Consider the following 22,024-nt stretch of genomic DNA (forward strand, 5'->3'; position numbering starts at 1 on the left):
ATCTTGGCTTGCAGTGCACATACAGTTATCTTCATTGTATCTTTTAATATATGTTTATCTGTTCTCTTTGCACATGTAGTCAAGTAAGAAAGTGACACTGATAAAATACTGGTTTAACTGATGCTAAAGGAGATAACTTGGGCATGGCTAATAACAGCTGAAGCCAGCATGATTAAAAGAAAAAAAAAAAAAAAAGAAGGCAGTACCTGTAAGCATAGCAATATTGAATGGCTCTGGCTTGTGCAATGCAAAACAGTGTACAGAGAAAGAGTGGGTGCTGTGGTGGTTGAGAGCACAGGAAAGTAGAGGTAATGTGGTTGTGACCCATCCCTCCCTTACGGGTTTTTTTGAAAGCTATTCATTTGCTCTGTTACTTGTTGAAGAGACAGAGGAAATGAGGAGGCAAAGAAGAAGCTGTAACTATGGTGTGGGATGAAGAAAACAGGACTTTAAAGAAAACTCTAACAACCAAATGCAAAACCTGCCCTTACATAACAGAGCTGTTGCACACACGTACCAGGCTTTCAGCAGTACTGAAACATGCTGCCTCAGAGGCTGGCCCAGCTGTTTAGTGTTAGAAAACAGCTGGAGAACTAAGGGAAAACACCTCTAAGATGTGACTTGGAGATCCTAAGCCAGAGCTCTCTGCTGAAGTTGTCCTTTGGAGCATCCCCTGCAAAAGGAGGTGAGGCCTCCTTGTTTGAAATCTGATTTTGGGGGTGTTTTCTTTTACTCATGCTGCATGTTGTACTGAAATAGGGGGTGAAAAAGGACAAGCGATCCAAGCGACATTAGTATCTGTGATGATAATTTAAAAATAAGATGCAGGCACTCCTTTGTTTTCCAGGCTGTGTTTCCCTACCTTCAACTGCACAAGATACATATATTGCTGAGAGGAATCATGCCACATATCTTTTTGCCTTTGTTACTTTTGGAATAAAACACAGTTTTCTGTTTCAGCGGTTAGAAATCTGTCTTCTAAACTGCAGCCAGATTGTATGCAAGCCCTGTTTATACCCATTTGTTCTGAGGCCAGCACTGTCTTCTGAATTAAATGACTCTTCCTCCCTGTTTTTTCCATCATGGTTATGTTGAAACAGAGCAGCCTCTCAGCCTTCTCTTTGCTATGGAAAACAACTTCTTCTGGTTTCCACTCACTTGATCAGGTTTCTCTGTACCCCTGGATCAGCTTAGTAACCTTCCGCTGAATTGGGGATGCTCTGAAAGCCTCCTTGATATGTGGAGAAGAAATGGGAAAAATATTTCTCAGTCTCTACCAGAAATGCCTCACCAATTCTCCAAATGCATTTGCCTTTTTCCATGTCTGCATCACCCTGCCAGTCAGTCATTTGGCAGTGTGTTTGTACACCTAGTCTAACTGACAAGCTCCTGGCTCGTGCCAGAAATTCTTGTTATTAGTCTCCAGTATTTGGCTTGGCATTTTCAACTTTTTATTACACAAGTCTCAAAGCTATCTGTGCCTGTGGTGCCTTACTAGATTTGCATCCTTAGCATATGTAAATCTGCATATTCACAGTGTTTGTGGTGTGGTAAATGAAAATTAATGAAAATGCTAAAGAATATCAGCTTGATCTTCAGCAGCCCCACCAGTAAATTCCTTTGAGGCCTGTGCATCTCCTTTCAGCATTGCTGATTGCATTTCTCTTTGAGCCAGCCCTGTAAGCATTTCAGAGGTCCTCTTCTAATCCATGTAATTATTCAGTCTGATGAATCCTCTCCTATGTGATACCATATCAGATGCTGTTACTTAATCAGATTGTACAAACACTAGCATGACAAATTAATTAAACCCCCTGCAATTTCATGCACTGCTTCTTTCAAAGGTTTGCAGTGTAGACTGCCTAGCTGTTGTTGTCTGGACCCTGCGTAGAGCCTACTGATTATGGCTTCAGTCCTCAGCTTTGCTTGTGTTCAGTGGTGTTGCATTTGCTGAAAATACAGTGGGAAGTATTCTTTTGATTTTGGAGTGATGTTTGGTCTAGTTCGAACCGTTTCAAATAATAATAGAAGGAGGAGATTATTCTACTTCATTGGCTGTTTTCTGAAGTGTTCATCCTTACTTTTTCTCCTATGTAAGCACTGCTTGAAGATTTCCTCTCTCCTTTTGCTTTGTTTTTTGTTTTGTTTTCACTGCTGCAGTGTGCAAGTTTGGTTGTTTACTTGATGAGGGCAAAGTATGTAATGTGGTCAGAATGCACTGAAGTGCTAGTGCCAGCAGTACTCCCACAGACCCATGCAAAGGCGTCCTCAGCAGACTGGGATTTTTTGTGAGCTGAAACCAGGTCCTGCTTCCCACTGGCTTGGTAGCATTCCACTATGAGATCCACCATCGCCTTGAAAATAAAACGTGTGTGTACAGCCAAATAGGCTTATCAAAAGAACATTTGCAATAGGCTTGCAGCTTTATTTCTTCCAGCTGATTTCACGGTCTCCTCTGTGGCTACTATTCTTGGTGGAGATGCATGAGTAGAGATTTGTGCCCCAGTGGAAAAGGGAAGGATGATGACTCTCTGAGCCATGCCTTGCAACTCCTTTTTGGTCTGAGGTCTTCAAGTCACTTCCTCTCTAAGCCTGACAAGCCTTTTCTCATAGCATCTTTCAAACCTGGCCTCTCCCTCTGTTCCACATCTGCCACCGCAGGCATGACTGCCTGTATATTTCTGTATGGTTTGCTGCCTTCCTGCTACCAACAAATTGCTCCTCTCTGTCACAGGCAAGTTTGGTAAACATGCCAAATTCACAGTGCTGAGCATTCCAAAGAATTCACTGATTCATCACCAAATCAACACACCTTAGTGTCCAAAAATATTGTAAATGTTGGGAAGCATAAGAATTTAGGCTGCACATAAGGCTTCAAAACAAAATATCTCTTCTTTCTCTGACCTGGATTTCACTTTCCTCTTTCAAAATCAGTTTATTCCCAACAACTTTGTCCTGATGGAACACCATGAGCTATGGCATAACAGAATACTGGCACTGAAACAACCAACAAATGTGTGATATTAACATCAGGTTATTTAGGAGCAGGAGGTTTTGGTATTTTGGTCAAGGTCCACTGTAGGCTTGCGTTGCAGTTTATTAGTTTGCTGTAGGCAGACAACCTAGCCTGGAATCAGAAAGTTGGAAAGGCCTTGGGCAAGGGCTTCCAGAGTCACAGGGACAGTGGGTCATTCACCAGCCTCTGCACAGCCCCTCACTGTAGTTGTGGCACTTTGGCTCACTTCGTATGTCACACAGTCATATGGAATAAAACCTTTTTGAATTCATGGGTGCTTTAAGCTATTTCAGTTCTCCCAGTCTCTAGAGAAGAATAGTAATCCTAGTCTGAACCAGTATTCTTAAAATTAAATAAGCAAGCAGATAAATAGATGTAATTTATACAATTCTTTCATTATAGCACAGTGCAAACTGTGAAATACTGCAAATAAACATTGCTCTGAAATGTGTAAACTTGCCTGGAAGATTCAGCCCATTTGTTTCAGCCCTCAAATATCCAACATAGGACAGAAAGTAAAGAGTATTACTTGACTGAAACTTCAAGACTTATTAATGTAGCAGCTATAAGACAAACATGTCCAAATTGTAGAAAACATGACTTTTGTCAAGACCACAGGTAGCAGGGTTGAGGGTTGTTAGCACCCTTTAAAAGACACTATCTTTGGAATATTGAAAGCAATATTAAATGCAACAAAGCTCAAAGCTAAGCTTAGTTTCACCACTTCATGTAGAACTGTACCATTCTTTTTTCCATTGCTGATACTATTTCACCTTTTTGAGTTTTGAGGTTGGACAAAATGAGAGGGGGAGTCTTGACACCCACTGCATGCTTCCATGTTTTCTAGTAATACATCTGGGAGAGCAGAAATACTCAAAAGAAAGCTGTTCCTCAAGAAAAACACACTTTTTGATTTGCACTGATTTCAGAGGCTGCTGGATCAGGTCCTACTACTTGCATAAAATAGCACTTTAAATACATTTACTTAACATTCATTAAACACAAGTTTGAGAAAAGCTTATATTATCACAGTACTGGTTGAAGCCCAATCTTAAAAGGGCCCATGGCTCTTATAAAATTCTAACCAGAAAAATACAATGGCCTTTTTCAGAGGCTTTTTTCTTTATTTTGTACTTTATAGCCCTTCTTTCTTTCCCAGAGATGTTGGCAGCTGTTCCGACGCTGGCTGCAAGTGTGCTTTCCCAGTGCAGGCAGCAGGGATGGTCCAGGCTGAGTAGCTGCCCTATTGCTTCCCTTTCCCAAGGAATTAATGCTGACTGCTGCAGTAAGTCAGCAGACTGGAGTGTACCTTCCTCAGCTCCCCTGCCAGTTTGAATTAAAGGCTGTCACTCCACCAGGTCTCTGGTTAGGAGGGGTCCTCTGTCACTGAAGTGCCTTGTGCATGCCGGGACCTGGTCTGGGCTGAGTGTTTGCACTGCGAGTCTCGTGACACAAGCATGGAGAGTGTGCCACTTCAGCCTGCCACATCAACCCCCAGCCGGCTGGGGTTTGTTTAGCAAAATATATTGGTTTTTACTGCTGTTGACAGTACATCCTTTGGTGCTGTAGATCTTTGTCCAGAGTGTGAGAGCTGAGGGGGAGCACAGCTGTGCTAGCCCAAACTGGGGCTCAAGAGTTGATCCCCGAACTGAGGGTGAAATAAATACTATGACTGAAAGACGTTTAAACTATTCTTCTTTGCCCTGTGTTGTTTGGGTTTCAAGATAAGCATGGAACAGAGCTTCAGAGCAGAATTGCCATTTAGTTTTACAATGACTATAATTCAAGGTTCTTTGGTTATAAATCCCCCCAGTTTCAAGGAGAAAAGGCTTAATCCACTAGATACCACTGTGACAAGCATCTGCTTCCTCAAAGGCATCTTTATTAAAATGAATCGAGATAGTCTCCTGGGGGAAAGACATCACAAAGGCTCTGTAATAAAAAGAAATAAGTTATTTTCCTTAAAGTCGTCTGATCAACAGCAGCAGATGTATTACTGACTGCAAAAAAAAATATATATAGTACTTGATTATGTAGTTGAGTGGGCCTGTCTTTTGTTCAGAGTGAAATAAGTCATATAGCTAACAAAAGAAATTAAATTTTTCACCTAGATTTGAACTGTGTTGAAGAGATTGTTGAGTTACAGAATTATTGTGTCTCAGTTCCTGCTATAAAATGAGGTTTTGGCACTCTTGCCTGGAGTTGAGCAATCAGTCACACTGTTGCTTAAATTTGCAGTGATGGCAACAATTCTTCACCAATGTAACTTCAACAAAGGATTTTCTCCAACATCAAACACTTACAAAAGGAAGTTGAAACATAAAGTCAGGTTTTCCAAAAAAAAGAACACAGAAGTAGTAAGGGAGTTGCCTCATAAACAGTGAAATATGCACAAAGAGATACAATAATTTCCTCTACTTCTAAGTTTATGAGAATACAGTCCTTACATTTAAGGCAATTTGGTCTTACCCCATGGCAGGGCAGGAGGCAATTTGCCATGCTTTTAAAACTAGCTCAGCTACCTGTGATGAGACCTGAGATGTGAGGATGACTGGAGCGTACCAGGTTCTGGCTTGGATGACAGAGAGTGTGTAGAGACCTGCCCCATGACTGAGAGAGCTGCCAGAGATGCATCTGAGCATGGAAAAGGCAAGAAGAGGAAAGTGTAAAGGTCCAAAGTGTCTGACAGTGGGCAGCAGTGAGAAGCTGTTTTCTATGATGCCATCTACTGCTCTTCATAAAGTGCCTGATGACCTAAAGGAGGCTGGATCTGTTGCTGTTAGCTCAGTCCACAAAGGACAAACCCACTGGGGTTTGTAAGTTACCTCCAGCAACAGGCACAGACATACATGTTCCTGGGGATTGGGCCTCAGTCCTCACTGGGGTTAGGAGTCCTGCCCTACATTGTCATCACAGTGGAGTAACCAATTTCAGAGAATTCACTGCCTGCAGTAAATCTGGGGTGACCCAAGAAAAAGGCTCTTTTTTGGATCGTCTGACCTTCAAGCTAGACTATTCAAGAGAGGTGAATTCATGATACTTGCATTCACTTTGCCCTTGTCACAGTCATGTTTTTGACCCTTTGGAACCAAGAGTTTCTAATAGAGAGTTTAGAAAATATGTGTGCTGTGCAGCATCACTAAAGTCTATAAATGCCTGGCGTAGAAGACTGTGCTTTTACAGTTGTAGTAAGCTGGTTTTGAACATCCATGTTTTTAGGGTCACAGTTGCCAAATGACAGTTCTTTGGAGGGTCATCCCACAATACTTCTACAGCTCTTAAACTGCAGTTCCTAAGTTAGATCATTTCTTGAATTCCAGCAGAAGATAACCTTGTTTTAGCTCCAGTTATAAATTTTCCTTGGAGATCTGTGACTAGTATCAGCAAGTTTCTTCTAGGCTGCTCAGAACAAACAGATTATCAGCAGGAACATGACCAAAGGGAGTAGCAATTAGAACCATTATGTGGCATTATCTCAAAGAAATTTTCATTTTCTTTGCAAGCATACCTTCCAGTTTTTGTGGTTAGACACAACCAGCACTAACTGCTTCAAAATAGTTTAGATACTTGCTCCCACTATGACTCGATAAGGACTCTATAAGGACTCTGTTTCAGGACCTCATTTCCCTGATGTCAGAAAGAATTTATTTGTCAAGGTCAGCACATGCTAATTTGTTCCTCACCCGCACCTGAAGACTCAGTAGTCTTAGTGCCTTTCTGGCACTTACGTCACAGAAGTGTTCCACCAGTGGCTGTGCATATCCTCATTCCAATTTTTCTACCATGCAAATTCTGTCAGGACTGCTGTGTGCTGTTGGCTTCATTCACATGTCTGCAGTGTTTACATTCTGGTATTACTATCCCTACAAGAGCTTCAGCATTATATTTACGCTTAGGGTGTATGCCACTGCAGTCCAAGTTGGTGGCCTCAGCATCATCATGTTTCGAAAGCTCTTTTGGGAGCAGTTAATGCTTTTGCCCAACTGCCCTGCAAGCCTTGACAAAGGACGACCAGCAGCCGTAAGATGTAGTTTGCAGCCTGTGCTACACTATCAGAGCAAGCCAGCTCAATTTTTCAATCCCCATAATGGCAATAGTGTGACACTGATCTCTTTCACCATGCCTAAGAATCTTGGCGGGATGCCCATCCAAAGCCAATTTTGTCTTTTGTATTACAGCAACTCAGAGATAAATTATAGCTGTTCTGAATTAATGTTTTACATCCTCTGTACTTCCCTGCTCATCATCAAGAGGACAAAAAAACCTTATGTATGGAGAAGATAGAAAAGAGATTGCATCTCCTTTGACTTTGTGGAAATAGAGGGGTAAAATGACTCAGAAAGCAGAACAAGGCTGGTCTGGGGGCTGGGGGGACTGTAATGGGAGGCTGATGAAACCTCAGCACAATGTAGAGTAGTACTGTGAAAGCGTGGTAGATAGTCTATCTTCACTGCATTTCTTACCACTTCTGAAATCCCTGAGTAAAGAGACCTATTATTTAAAACCAGTGACTCAGACAGAGAACCTATTAGGCAAAATTACCTGTTGCACTATAGTGTACCAGGATCAGTTTCACTGAAGCTTTGAGAATCCCTCAGTGTTTTTCCTGAACTTAGAAAGTCAGACTCTCTTGCGTGTATGAAACAAATGACGAGTTAGTAAGTTTTACCTGTGCAGTTCAAGTCAAGGAGTTAGAGGGAGTAGGATGGTGGAAAAATGTTCATTGCAATTGAAAGAATCACTTCTAGTAAGAAGGGATCATTGCATCAGTAATACAAGAATGAGAAAGGATGCCAGTAAAGATAGTTTTAAGCTTGGAGTTAAGTTTGGTGTAGACACAAGGCTAAGAGAACATTGAGTTTGTCAGGGGTGTTATGTTGATGAATATTCTGCTGCTGAAGGAATCTGTAGAAATGCTGTTAGCAAAATCAATTTAAGAGTTACTGTGACACCATTTGCAGTTCCTCAGTGGAGGAAGCTATCCCTGGCATGTCTGGTAACCTCTTTAGCTAGAAGACTTTTTAAAAATAATATATTTTATAATTTGTATTTTGTGAATCCAGGGGTAGACACCTTTGAAATTAGATTAAGCATCCAATTGTAACACACATTTGGTGTAATCAAGAACGCTTACAAACTGATTTGTGACTGCACTTCTGGTTAAGACTCACCCCTGCCAGACGCAAAGACATCAAAGTTACAAGACTTGCTGCAGCTCCATGGATGCTTCCAAGGCTCTCTTTCTCTGAGGAGAAGGCTGCCTAGGTATTGCTTAAGGACTTCGGAGTAGCCAAGGATTTGCTGAAGGTATAAGGCAATTAATTATTGCATTTAAAGATTGCTCCAGTGAACCCCTGTCTCTGGGGTTTGTGTGTCCCCATATATTCAGAAAGAATGCTTTTTGGCTCCCTCTGTAAACTTACATGTTACCAAGAGGTACAGGGGAGAAGTTTGCAGCATTGTACATGTTCCACTTCTCCCCTTTCTTATGGAATCCAGTAAGGACAGGATATGTCTAGCCTGTTTGCATTTCAAATTAATTGGTATTTCACCTTATTTCCATTGTCACAGAAAGCCATTTATTAGAAGAACAGCAAATTGGGTCCCAGCTGCCATGAGATCACATAAGCAGCAGTAATCAGGTTCTCCCATGGCATCCCACTCTTGTAGGTCAGAAGGGTATTTTCAGCCTTGCTTATCTAGAAATATTACTGTGCTTCCCCTTGTGAAAGACAGGGTGTTTCAAAAAGAGTGCATGATTTCTAGAGAAGCTTCTTTGTTACTTGTGCTCCACATAGCCACTGTCTGGAAAAACCCATGTGCAATAATTTCATTGTGAGTTGCCTTGTTGACTTCATGTCACTGGATACTGAGAGAACCAGTCAAGCTATTTTTAAAAGGAAATGTTAGCCAATCCTGTCAACAACACCTGCAGGAATCAGGCGAGGAGTCCAAGGTTTTTAAAACTTAGGCTGAGGACAGAGAAGGTTAGATTTTCTGAGGGAAAATTTTACTTTGGAGAAAGGCTACCTGCTTTCTGTGTTCCTCCACCCCGCATCTTTACCACCTGATTTCCATTTATTTCAAACAGGTGTATTAGGTCAAATTCTAGAGGCAGAATTACTGGTTTAGTGAGACTGTCACTTTCTGCAGGTACTGAAGTATTGAAAAGTTCTGTAATAACCGGAAACACTTCAAAGTGTGTTTTGCACTAGCTTTAGAAAAATGAAACCACAGGCACTATCCACAGTTTGTTTTCAAGTACACTAACTTTAATCTCATCCTAATAAAGCTGGTACAAAGAATAAGAATGAAGGAGAAAAAAACCCCAGATACAAATAGAAGGTTCCAAATAAATGGTTTTCCTACTGTTATTGCGGACTTTATTTATGATGGGTGTTTCCAGCAGAGGAAACACCAAGTTTGTATTTAGGCTGGTGATCTCGGTGCCCTCTATTTGTCGCTTCTAAGCAATTTAGACATGAGCTATTCTGGCAGCTCTACAATTGCAGTCACAGGCACTCACACCTAACAAACTCAGCTTTGTGTAGCCCAAACTGTGTTTTGCCCAGCCAGCAGCATGCTTGAGGGAACAGCTGCCTAATGACAGACCTTAACCAGCCGTGCTCCCTGCTCCCGACACAACAGCTGATGAAAATACCAGACCTCAAATATGTTCTGCACTGATGAAGGTGGGCAAAGCCCTGGAACATAAGTAACAGGTCGGTGTTGGGCCACATGGGCAGAAAAATGCTTCAAGAGTAAGCTAATGGACAGCAGATAATTGTGTAGTGCACTAAGTACACATAAAGGTAGGGCTGTACTTTGTGTTTGGGGACAGCTGGTCAAGCTTCAACTTCCAAAGTCAGGCACAGAAGCCTCGTTTGACGTTTATGTGTATTTTTTGTAATGATAGTAGTTTTTACATGTACTTGATAGATTGTTCAGGGTTTTGTGACAGAGTGCACTACTGAGGAGGGCGAAATAATTTGCCTCTCTGGTTCCTAAGCCCAGTCATTGGACAAGTTAAGAATTTTATGCATTTACTCAGCATGCTCCTTACCTCTCCTGTCTGCAGTGAGAGAGAGAACATTTACTCAAGCCAAATGAACAAAACCTGCAGACTTGCTTTGGTTTGCTTTAGGCTTTCATCGTGTGTAGGAAATGTTCATTAAATGTCAGAGACTCAGTTGCTTTACACATTTTGCCTAGCTCCACTGGCAGAAGAGGTGTCACAGTTTGTGAGCTACACTTACTTTGGTCAGCTGCTGGCTACTGATGAATTTGAACCACACTAGAGGAGGGAAGGAGAAAGAGATAACAAAATGTAGCTCCCTCTAATTCTCACATTTTTGACTTTTGAGTAACAAATTTATTCCTCTACTTTACACCAAACCCCCAAATACATGTTTGCATGACCATACTCCAGTGAAGTAACCCACCTCTTCCAGCTGAGTGGCAGTACTGGCAAAATCAGTAATCCGAAACAATAGCAGCAGTAGGGTAGTCTCTAGAGCAGCCGTGAAATGGTAGGACAGTACACGTGATGATACTGAAAGGTTTTGCTGCAGTGTTGATGGCTTTGAATTTGATTGTTGGCTTACACACAGTTTGCTGCATGTAATTATTACACCCTTAAAATCCACATAGAAAGGGAATTGAGGGGATATGTCAATTATTTGTCTGCCACGTAGGAGGATATGGGCTCTGAATCACTAATAAAGAGTGGAAAGTGTATAGAAATAAGAGAAATGAAGCAATAAAAGTAAATTTTACTGATCTTGCCTCTAGGGTCCTTTCCACAAGAGCCAAAATTTGAGAATAAATCACCATACAATTCCTGAGCAAAGGAATTCATAGTAGGGTACTGCAGCTTCAATCTGTGGAAAGAGAAATACTTTCCCCTTTGCTTTGAGCAAATATAGGTAGTGTTCCTCTCTCCTGGTTCCTTAAGGACTTGAACCTGTGTGGTCTCTGTTGTGTGTGGTGCTTGACCTTCACTGCTCTAAGTTTGATGCCCAGGAGCACACTCAGCACAGCTGAAATATAGGCAAGATTTCTGTGCAGTTAAAGTAGTTTAAAAATGTTTTACTGAACCTGTGTAACTCATATTTTACAGGTACCACAAAAATTTTGGCCAAGTTTTGGTCTGGTTTAAAGGCATTTTTGATAGCTTCTGCCGAATTTCAGAAATTTGCACCAAATTCTTGATGCATCAAGATTTTTTACGACTTGAAAAATTTAAGGAAAATATTTTAAAAAGTCTATGAAGCCAGAGACAAACTTCATTAATATCCCATATGCCTGCAGCTGGCAAAAGTACTTTTGCAGGTATATCTAAGTGTTTGCTTAGATTTTTTTTCTTCTATTTGAGCATTTGAGTAATTTTGTAAAGGAAAAAAATGGATTTACACTACATACAGGATCTTGTAATTGTGTCAGGTGACCGTATGTGAATGACTTAAGAGAACTGCTTACGTGAAAACCTGTGAAAGCAGAAGCCTGGCTTCATATGCAAGGCATGAATGCAGAAATGCAGAAGAAACAAACACAACACCTAAATTACTGAAAACTACTGAACAGGAGGGGTAAAAATTAGAAGACAAGTGGGGCTAAATAATATCTTGCCATGCGGTAAAGACATAGGTGAGTTAATGTAGAGGACAAGATCTTTGGTTAAAGTGAGAAGCGGTACTGAGTGATGAAAAAAAGATCTTTCAGAAAAAGAAAGGAACATGTGGGAAGTAGAGTCAGGCTGACGCTAGCAAGTTTTAATGTGCAAGGGAGGCAGATGTGGACGTTCAGATGCCAGTTTTGGTGACATGTTGATGTTCAAGATGAGAGTAGCCTCGCAGGGTGGTTGTCTAGGGAAGGTGTGGGGTCTTCTCCACAACATCTCCCAGATGTTCAGCCTGGGGCAGTGCTCTAAGCTGGCCCCCAGGGTCCCTTCCAGCTTGAACCTGTCCACACACTTTGGAGCCTAGTGAGGTGTAATCACGGAGAAGGTGACACTCTCCATTTCAGGATGAGAGAGCCACAAGCAGTATTTCAGCAAAGACTGAGTTAGTGCTAAAAAAAAGGCAATATGCCAGAGTGGTGAGAGATTGACAGGTGTGGGACCTGTGTTGATTAGATTTGCTGTGTGCATACAAACAAGTTTTATAACAGTCCTTGCAGAAATTTAATTTATAAACATGAGACAAAGTGATTTTATGAAATGTGCAACTGATAGTAAATCAGCTTACTTTTTACTTTGGGCATATAATGTGTGGAAGAGAACAGAGCCTGTTTCTGTGGGAAATTAAAAACAAAAGGAGCACCGCTGTAGATACTGTATTACTTGTGATTAAGGCAAATATTCTTTGTGTGTGGATACATAGGATATGCATTTGTTTCATCCCCAGTGTTTTCTAGCACTTAAAAGTAATCAAAACGGAATTTGGTGAAGAAATTGCAGCTATTCCACTGGGCATTCTGAAAAGACAGGGAACCAACCTTCTCCTAGATTTGTATGTCTTGATTTATGTCTCTATTTTATTTGTCTGTACTCATAGACTTAGAAACAGAAATAGCTTTGAGAGGAATATGAGTCTTTGGCATGAAGAAGATCTGAAGACAAATAACCTCAGAATTTGCCATGCTTATGTAACATAATCGAAATACTTCTCACCTTTGTGGATTAGCCCCAGGAAAACCTGAAGTAAAAGCTTGCACACTACTTTGGGAACAAAGCATTCCCTTGCATGCTTCACCTTAAATACATTTTGGACAATTGATTAGGATCAGTCAGAGGATACCAGCAAAGTCATAATGCAGAGGAACACCTCTGACATTGATTTTGCTTTTGTCCTGTTCCCCTAGAAGCACTGCTTGCTTTAAAAAGGCCAGGAAAAGTTAAAGCTTATGGTCTCACCTCAGGGGTCATGTTTCTCCACAGACATCAGTGGAAATGGCAGTTGTATATGTATCCTTCATAATGGTATTGGGCATCCCTGTTCCATAGACACTGCACGGCGTATGTGTCCTGAAGGGCTTCCCACAGTCATGGCTCGTAGCTCTCTTGGCTTCAGAATCAGAGTTCTCCACATCCCACAGGGAGGCAACCATCTGCAGCAGCTGATTCACCTCTCCAAGATTGCTCCCTGTCATAAATATTCTGGAACTTTGTCAAATGTGATTTTAAATGAGCCACTTTTTGGCTTCACTGCGTCTGGTTTCTTTCCTGTGGTCCTGCACCATTATAGTCTGTCATCTCCTGTGGTTTTTCTATTATTCTCTGCCTTGTTGTGCTGTAACCTGTTGTTCATGAATCTACACACAGGCAGTAGGTGCCATAGGGCACTGCTGCTCCATCTCCAAGACATGTCCTCCTCTGCCTTAGTTTTTGCAGTGGGGAATGATTTCCCATTTTCACTGACCTGACTGTTGCCACTGCTACTATAGCTATTCCTGCACCTCCTGGCTATGCTTGTTTAAAGGTGCAGTTTCCTGATGCATCCCAGGTCAAGTGAAAGCTCCAAGTGCCCTAGAACTATGTTATTTTGGATTTAGGGTATTTATTTAAACTTTTTCCAGGATACACAGCCTGGACATTGGATAGCAAATGGATAGTATCAACAAGTAAAACTGAGATCCTGATCATTTCACAGAGTAACAGGCATTTCTGTTAGAGGAAGAAGCTTGCAAAAATGTTCATTCTTGCTTTTCTTTGCTGCTCAGGAAGGTGAATGGGGAAAAAGTTGCAACCAATGGCATTCTAGTTTTTGTTGCAACTGATGGCATTCCAATTTTCATGGCATGTTTTTTGTTTCACAGGGTATATGGGCTTTCTTCTAGGTTTTATTCTCATTACTTGAGCAATTGGAGTAAATTGGATTGATATTTTCTTGTACGTTAACTTTTTTTAAAGATAAAATGTGATATTTGCCCTGCATTGTGAATTAAAAAGTAGCAAGCAACAGAACTTCAGCTCTCATTTTCAGGTCAGTTCTAATACTCTTCCAAGGACATCCTCTCCAGAGATGTGCCACAAACCACAGGGATGTTGAGGTGTTCCTCTCTCAGGACAGGCATTTCGTATTCCTTCAGGTGGGGTTCAGAGCTCTGATCTCTTAATGGAGACTAGGATCACTTGTGTGGGTTGAACCAGTGTCAGTACTCTCAGTATTGTGGGCAGGGGTGACTCTCTGTTCTTCCACAGAGCAGGGGGCAAGTGAGGTGTTTTAATAGTGGCTAGTAGGAATGGACTTCAGATGGCATTTCAGACATCTGATACATGAGCTACAACAGATGCTGACCCAAAATTGGAGATACTGAATTAGGGTAAAAGCACTGCAGAACAAAAAAACAAGCCTCAACCCTCCCATAAAAAAGACCCAAAACAATGAACACTCCTCAGTCATAATTTTTCAAATACAAGGTCTGACTCCCTCTACTCTTACAGGGCTCTCTTCATACAGTATGTTTGGGCAATTTTCTTGAGCCCTAATAAATGTGTGTGTGTTGTTTTTCCCCAGTTTTCTGTCACTTCTATACCTGTGTCTATGGAAGTCCTAAACAGACCTGTGTCAGAGCAATACCTGTTTATCTCAAAGTGCCTATGGAGGCTCCTGCGTTTATGAGAAACCCATCCAGAAGCAGAGATGCAGCTGAAATAAAGCTCAGGCAGCACCTAGACAGTGGTCCAATTATGCCATGCTTTCAGAGCATCGAATCTGTCAGGTATCCTTCTGGCAGGAGAGTTCCTGCAGTGGTGACAGTGGGAGGCAGAACAGCCAGAGCCAGCTGGTGCATTTTGTCCTAAAGATTTCAGTGTGACAGGATTTAGTAAATGAAAACTCAGCCAGGAGTCATCAGGAGAGAGATTATTTGACACAGGAGACAGACTGCCTCCTACATCAGCTTGCTCTTTAACTGGATACTTCGGTTCTCTCCCATTTTCTTAGGGAGTAACAGGTAGGAAGATATGTGTGGGGAAAGGTAACACATTACAAATGTTTGCTGAACCAAATATACATTTGGCCAAAATACTGCCAAACTGAGCAGGTTTTTTGTGTCACCTGTAAGAGGATAACTGGCTTGAATAGACTTGAAAACATTTCAGGCAGAATTCCAGTTTCAAAGAAGCCATAGGAACATGCCAGCTTCCAGTATGTCACATTCTGCTTTTCTGGGATAAGCAAAATTGAGCATTGACAAGAATGTTATTTTTCTCAGATTTTACTTGCTCCTGTTTGAAACACATGCACTGGGGTCAAGTATTGACTGCACAGTAAATAGTTAACTTCAAATGAAGAAGAAAATGTGCCCTTCTAGTTAGAGACAGAATAGGGAAATGTAGGTAATGTGTAGGTAATAAAACAGTTTTAAAAGCAGAACAAAACTTGTACAATAGGTGTTGCTTTCTCAGTGGATTTTTAATTCTTTTCATCTAAACCAATACAAAGTAAAATATCAGTCATCCAGTAGTCTCTGGGAAGGGAGGATCGTATGAGTAATGGTCAAACTCCTTTGAGCCAGCTTAAGAGGAGACAGCCTTTGCATTTTTGGCAACAGAGGTGTGTAGCCCTAGATTGGAACCAAAACTTTTCTGCCAATGTTACTGAATAGTGCTAAAAGTTCATGCAAAATAGGACAAGTTAGACCTTTGACATTTTTCTCACAACTGTTACTTTTCAAATCTCTGCTTTTTCATGCAAAAGTTTGTTGGATTCATGCATTATGCATGGCCTAGAAATTTGATAGATGTCTCACATGTTCCTTCTGAGAGGATAAAGCCAGCTGCAGTACCCAGTTGTAAAGATGTGGTTACTGGCTTTCAATGTCGTTAAGTGTATTTGATATTCCTCTGACTTGAATCTTTTTGATAGGAATTGAAAAAATCTAGTCCTCTCTGGTTTCAGTGAACATTAAAGACAGCACACAATTATTAGTAAAATAATGTTCAAAAGGTTGTTAGCAGTAACAACCTCTAGTAAAAATTTCATCTTTTTAGTGATAACAAATGTGTTATAGAAGACATTGAGTAGAACTGTGTATCTTGGAGCCTGCCTTTTTGAGAAGTATTTTAGGAATATGACTTACTTCAACGAACCTGTCCATGTGTCTATTAGATTGTGCTCTGCCTGGAAGTATTCTGTGGGGGCTTTTTCTGTTATTTCTAAAAGATGGATCAGCAATATCTGTGGCTTTCTATTAATCACATTTGATGAATTGCACTTCACTGTGACATTTCCACCTACTACTGTACTAGATTAGGGGTTCATTAAGAACTTGGGAGAAGGTGATATCACGAACAGTCTGTCTTCCAGCATCTGGATTTCCTAGTTATCTTGTCAAATATGAGGTGAATAATCCAGTTCAGAATAGGATGACATCTGAAATACATATGATCAAGCTAACATGCCGTGTTAAATATTGTCAGTAATATTGTTGCTACCTAGTTCTGTGTGACTTCACTGACAAGCTACACAAATCTTTGTAGATGTATTCTTTCTTGTGATACAGGTACTACTGGTGAACTTTCATTATTGATTTCTGTTCACACAAAAAGTGTACAAAGTAGAGTCAGATTAAAAAATTGAGACCTTGCCCTGGTTTGTATTTCCTCCCCTTATGACAGATTTAATTGGAGATCTAACAGGAAATTAGACTGGAAGATTACCAGCTGCATGGCTGGCATGCCATGAAATATCAAATGTCTGTGTCTTTCATATTGCACACCAAAGCCACTGTATCAGTTATCTGGGATTTCTTGTGGATTTAAGAATATCAAATATGACATCAACAGCTTCAGTAGCAAAAATACTTGGAAGTACATAGGGTAGAAATGCTATGCAAGTTTTCATAGGGAGTTTGAAAGTTGACGATGAAATGTCTTTTACATTGTCATCTTAGAGTGGAAAAGTAAAAGCCTACAGAAGCTAAACCATCTCTACACAACCCCATTGACTGTTCATTTCCTAAGGATTTTTCCAAAGAAGCATTTAGAAAGATTGTGTTTTCAAGCTAGCCTCCAGAGTATTCCATCATGTCAGCCGCGCATTCCACAGGAGTAAAAATTAATGACAACATATCTCTTTAAAAAGTCCCTTTTAAGCCAGTTTACCTTACCTGGTACGCAGGGTGTCTCCAGGGAAGACTACTCAGAAGTTATCTACTTGGCTGTCATTTATTCATTCAAAAGAGATCAGTAAAACCAGAGAGAGAGAGAAAGAGGAGTGCTCAAGTCTTTCTGTCTGTCCTACTTAGATGGAAAAACTTCTTTACCTTGGGGCCAAAGTCATATGGAGCTGTTTTCACTGGCCTGAGGTCTGTGCTAGGCAAAGATTTCTCTCTGCAAAGGGATTGTAGTGCCATTCCTCTTGACAAAATGTTATTTCTTAAAGCCATGTTTATCCCATGACCTTGTCAGAAGCAGATTACCATCCTCCACAGACTCTCATATTCTGTAGTTGTACAAAGCAGGAAGGAATCACTTGTGCTTGTGAAACTGCTGGAAATAATTCAGCTGTTTATATGTGATGAGAAGTTTTTAAACTAGCCTGCCTGATGTTTGTTAGCTGTTTCTCTTTAATTGAAGCTGCCAGAAATATTTCACTCTTGACAGAAGAAAAGAGAGGGGAAGAGTCATAATCAAGGAACCTTTTATTTGGCATAATTTAAGACTATTTGTCTATTACTGGCAACAGCAATTGGGAGATTCAGCATCTTTAGCAAGTTTAAATTAGAAGATTGTAACCCTGTATACACCTTGATACTGATTATTTCACCATCACAAGCATCGTCCCAAAGGACAACTACACTTGACTGTTCAGTTCAGAGGCCACAGTCTTCCACAAATTGTTTGAATACAGTTTTGTGCACACACTAGTGCTTTTGGCATCAGCAGATTTGATATAATTTGAACTGATATCAATGCAATAGATGGAATTATCTATATCCCAGGAAAGGTTACATATACCAGGAAAAGTTACATATAGCAGCTGCAGATATTCCATATCTAACACTTGGTGGTTTTATGAAGGAACAAACTGGAGCAAGACAGATGAAAACATTTGGAGCCTCAGGCATTCAGGTCAGAGCACATTAAAAGAGAGAGATTTGGCTGATATCAAGGATGGATAAATTGGTATTTTCTACAGCTTTTTGCTATGTTGACAGTGCAGCTTTAGTTTCAAAAATTAAGAATGTCTTATAGAAAGAGTGGAAAAGAACAGTAGGAAAAATGCTCATTTCTGCTTCAGGGATACAGGTTCTTTTCCAGTCAATGGGAGTTGCTTGCTTGTATGACCTTTGGAAGGGAAAATAAAGTCAAACAACTGCAACAAAAAAATTATGCTTATATTTTAAATGGAAGGACTTCAGCATAATTACCTGATGATACTCTACCTGGTTTGTTCATTCAGATACAGTGGTATTAGAACTGCTGTATAAATGGATGGAGGGAGGTTTGGATGGTGGCTTGGCAAGATGTCCCTGGTTTCCCTCATTGCTGTCAGCACACATCAGCTGTAACCCATAGGAACTAAATACTTGTTAAAACAAATCATATTTCATCCCTCATGCTTTTTGAATCTAATATTATTTTAACAATTTGCTGGGTGTACCAGATGATTGATGCTGTCACACTGCAGATAAAATTTATCATTCTGTCATTTTTATTCAATACTTTAGACACATTTTGGTTTAAGCTGAAATCTGAAGGAATGTTACACATCTTTTATGTAGCTCACCTTGGTTATAAAAATAATCCATCTAATTCTTAGTGGTTCATTGCCAGACATTTCGTAAGCACAGACCTAGAATTAATTAGTTAGTTGTACCTGAATATGTCTTGAAAGACATGTGGTGTATTTCTTTTTAAATTTTCTACGAGGGGATATAAATGAATATGGTATCAAATACAAATACAGAAATTTGTGTATACACAAATATATATATGTCAGCTACATGAAAGGAGATCAGTTATGTTTAATCACATGCATATTTGGCCTCATTTCATAATGCAAGTCATAGACTAATGTCAACTATTCACAGCACTTACATAGGATGTTGTAAAAGGCTTGTTACACAGGAAAAGCTTTTTAGCTCCTCAATTTTGAGGGTATGTCAGAGCTTTTACCTGTAAAGATGACCTGCAAGGACTGTGCTCTGTTGAAATAATGGCTGAAACCTCAGAGGAGTATTTCAGTGGTTTTGTATTATCCATGACTATTAGCAGGTCATAAAATTATTCTGAAAAGGAAAGAGACTGACTTCTGGTATAGCAGAAGTTCCATTATATACTTCAGAAATAGATACCTTATCTTCAAGTCGACTTGACTTTAGTCTATATGAAATTATTTTGCCTGTGTCACAGGTCACAAGTTACTGCTTTTGAATCTAGAGAAATAAAGTTCAGTTTGGGTGAAAACAGTGACAGCTAAACTTGCTTGTTCCTTCAGAAACCAGATGCAGGAGATTGTGTTTGGTACACTTTCACATGTGCTACAATATTTGCTCTTTCTGTGTTTCTGCAGGCCTTGAATAGGGGCATCGCTGCTGTCAAGGAAGATGCTGTGGAAATGTTGGCCAGCTATGGGCTGGCATACTCCCTGATGAAGTTCTTCACGGGGCCGATGAGTGACTTCAAAAATGTAGGTCTGGTGTTTGTGAACAGCAAGAGAGACAGGACCAAAGCAGTTTTGTGCATGGTTGTGGCTGGCGCTGTAGCTGCTGTATTTCATACCTTAATAGGTAAGGTCACTTCATGTCTAGTTAATATGACTTTTAATTTGCTTCCCTCACCCATTCTTCAGACTGCTTAAGCTGTAGGCTTAATATTTCATTTGTAAGTACAACAGGAGATGCAAAAGAGATCTCTTGGGCTGGTATCATGCCCACCCACACAATTTTTATTGCTATTTAAGCAGGTTGTTAAGGAGCAGATTCCACACACCGGACTCTCCTGCCTGGAAACAAAATGTGCTGCTGATGTCTTTCACTCCAGTGTGTGAGCAAAACTTGGGCGAGGTTGACAGTTTGCCTGTAGCTGAGAGCTCAGTGTTACTGTTAGGTAGAGATGATCTGGCTGTATCTGCTGGTTGGTTTGGCAGGACTACAAGGTGTGCTTGTTAGGGCTGTTTGTCAGTTCTTGGTGCCATTGTTGGTGTACTCCCTCTCTACCTATTCCTTTGCTACTTATCTCACAGTACAAAATGCTGAGCAGGTAGATGCCAGCACCCTCATTAAAATATCAGGTAGTACTCTCTGCTGCTGCTAATCATCATCCACTTTTGTTGAATAAATAATCTGTGAGGAAGAGGTTACTAAGAGCAATTTATATCAAACTGAGACCAACTTCCTGCGTGTACTCTGAAACAAAGAAAACACACAAGCAGACACAAACTAAACATTAAAAGTAAGGTGGCCAAAGGATTTGCAAGTTTTTAGAGCCTGGAGAAATGGGATATCAACTCAAGCATCAGCCACAGCAATAAAAAGCTGTTTAACTCGGAAGGCTTTTAACTTCATCCTCTCCAAGAACTGCACCAGATTCTCTGCACCTTCTGGCTCATTCTACAGAGCTGGAACTTCTGGACCTCAGCAACAAAGAACAGGAGATGCTGGAGGAAGAAGCAGATAGTGCACTGCATTGAGCAGGTAAAATCCTAAAAAGCTGGGAGTTGTAAGGGGTGGGAGGGAGGAGGTAATGTGACAGCCTATGGAGGGATGTGGTGGTTAATAGGCAGTAGTGTTGGACTGGATGACCACCAGTAGGGGGTCATTCCATCACAGAAAAATGGGAAATGCAGTGTAGTGGCAATATCCTGAATTGCTGTGAAATCACAGAGTGGCGTGGAAGTGAGGCAGCATTCATTATCAGGCTGTTAGTATCTCAAGAGCAACATGTGCTGCAGTTCATCATTAAAAGAATAGAAGAGAATAGAATAGAATATAGAATATAGAATATAGAATATAGAATATAGAATATAGAATATAGAATATAGAATATAGAATATAGAATATAGAATATAGAATATAATAAACACTATTTCAGTTCCTGCCTGAGTAGGTACAAGATCCATCTGGTAAGTACAAATGGCCCCTGCTCTTATCCTTGAACAGGCTGCCAGCTACATTCACCAGCTTTACATGCCTCCCAAGCACTACAGTTTGTTTTGACCATCATATCTCTTATTCCACCACTGCTACACAAGCCTTGTGCTATTTAGCTTTGCTGCATGTTATGGTCATAAAAAATGCTTACAGTAATGGCTCTCTAGCCAGGGCAACTCTGTGCCAGGGATAACCTGTTGCTAATTTTATAAGCTGAATCCATACATTCAAGTTAATTTAATTCACTGATATTGATTGGCCACTTCCTAAATACGTTTACATTTGAGGCTGCTTTATTGAGTCAGTGTTATAAACTTTGGGCTATTTGTAGATTTGGCTCTCATATTTCTTTGCTTGGAATGTTTCTTCAGCCTTTAGAACTGCTCTTCTAGTTGCTCACTTGCTTTCCTGCTAGTGCTGGTCAATGTTTTTGCCTTTGCCAGCTGGATTAAAAGTTATTTTCTAGTCAACCAGTATTTTATATTAGGTTAGGATAGATTTTTAAAAATTTTTTGTATAACTATCAAATTTCCAGGTGAAAGACATAACTGGATTTTCCATGTGGGACTTCTTATTGAAAGGAGGTGTTTGGAACAACAGTTGGAAAATCTGTAAGATAAGTTTCTTGTCTTTGCCTGGAAATAGAACCCTGCTGAGTTCAGAAACTCTGAAATGCCCTCTGCAGATACTGGGAAAAAAAGGAGTCTGTGCTTACCATGCTTGAAAGTCCTGAATTAAAGGGCTGCACACAATCTTTCAGCTTTTTATGGTGACAGACTGCAAAATATTTTTTGGTATTTGAACTTGTCTATGCCTGAAAATATGCAAAGGCCACAGCAGAGACTGGCAGAGCGCCTGAGGGAATGGAGTTACTCAGATTCCAGCACCAATTGCCTGAGTGATGTTGCC

General features: G+C 40.5%; 1 protein-coding gene across 2 annotated transcripts in view; it reads left to right on the forward strand.

Moving 5' to 3' along the window:
- ANKH (ANKH inorganic pyrophosphate transport regulator) overlaps window positions 1–22,024 on the forward strand; it is a 105,563-nt gene that overhangs the window by 36,012 nt on the left and 47,527 nt on the right. The window contains exon 2 of one of the 2 annotated variants that reach the window (XM_085052123.1): window positions 19,537–19,753. In XM_085052123.1, the coding sequence (XP_084908249.1) occupies window positions 19,537–19,753 (217 nt within the window). Of the gene's footprint in view, window positions 1–19,536; window positions 19,754–19,801; window positions 20,660–22,024 lie in introns of those variants that run through there. The other variant, XM_085052124.1, reaches the window with a different exon arrangement.

This window comes from Lichenostomus cassidix, chromosome 2, assembly GCF_008360975.1.
Source record: "Lichenostomus cassidix isolate B80296 chromosome 2, HeHo_3.0, whole genome shotgun sequence".
Classification (NCBI taxonomy): Eukaryota; Metazoa; Chordata; class Aves; order Passeriformes; family Meliphagidae; genus Lichenostomus; species Lichenostomus cassidix.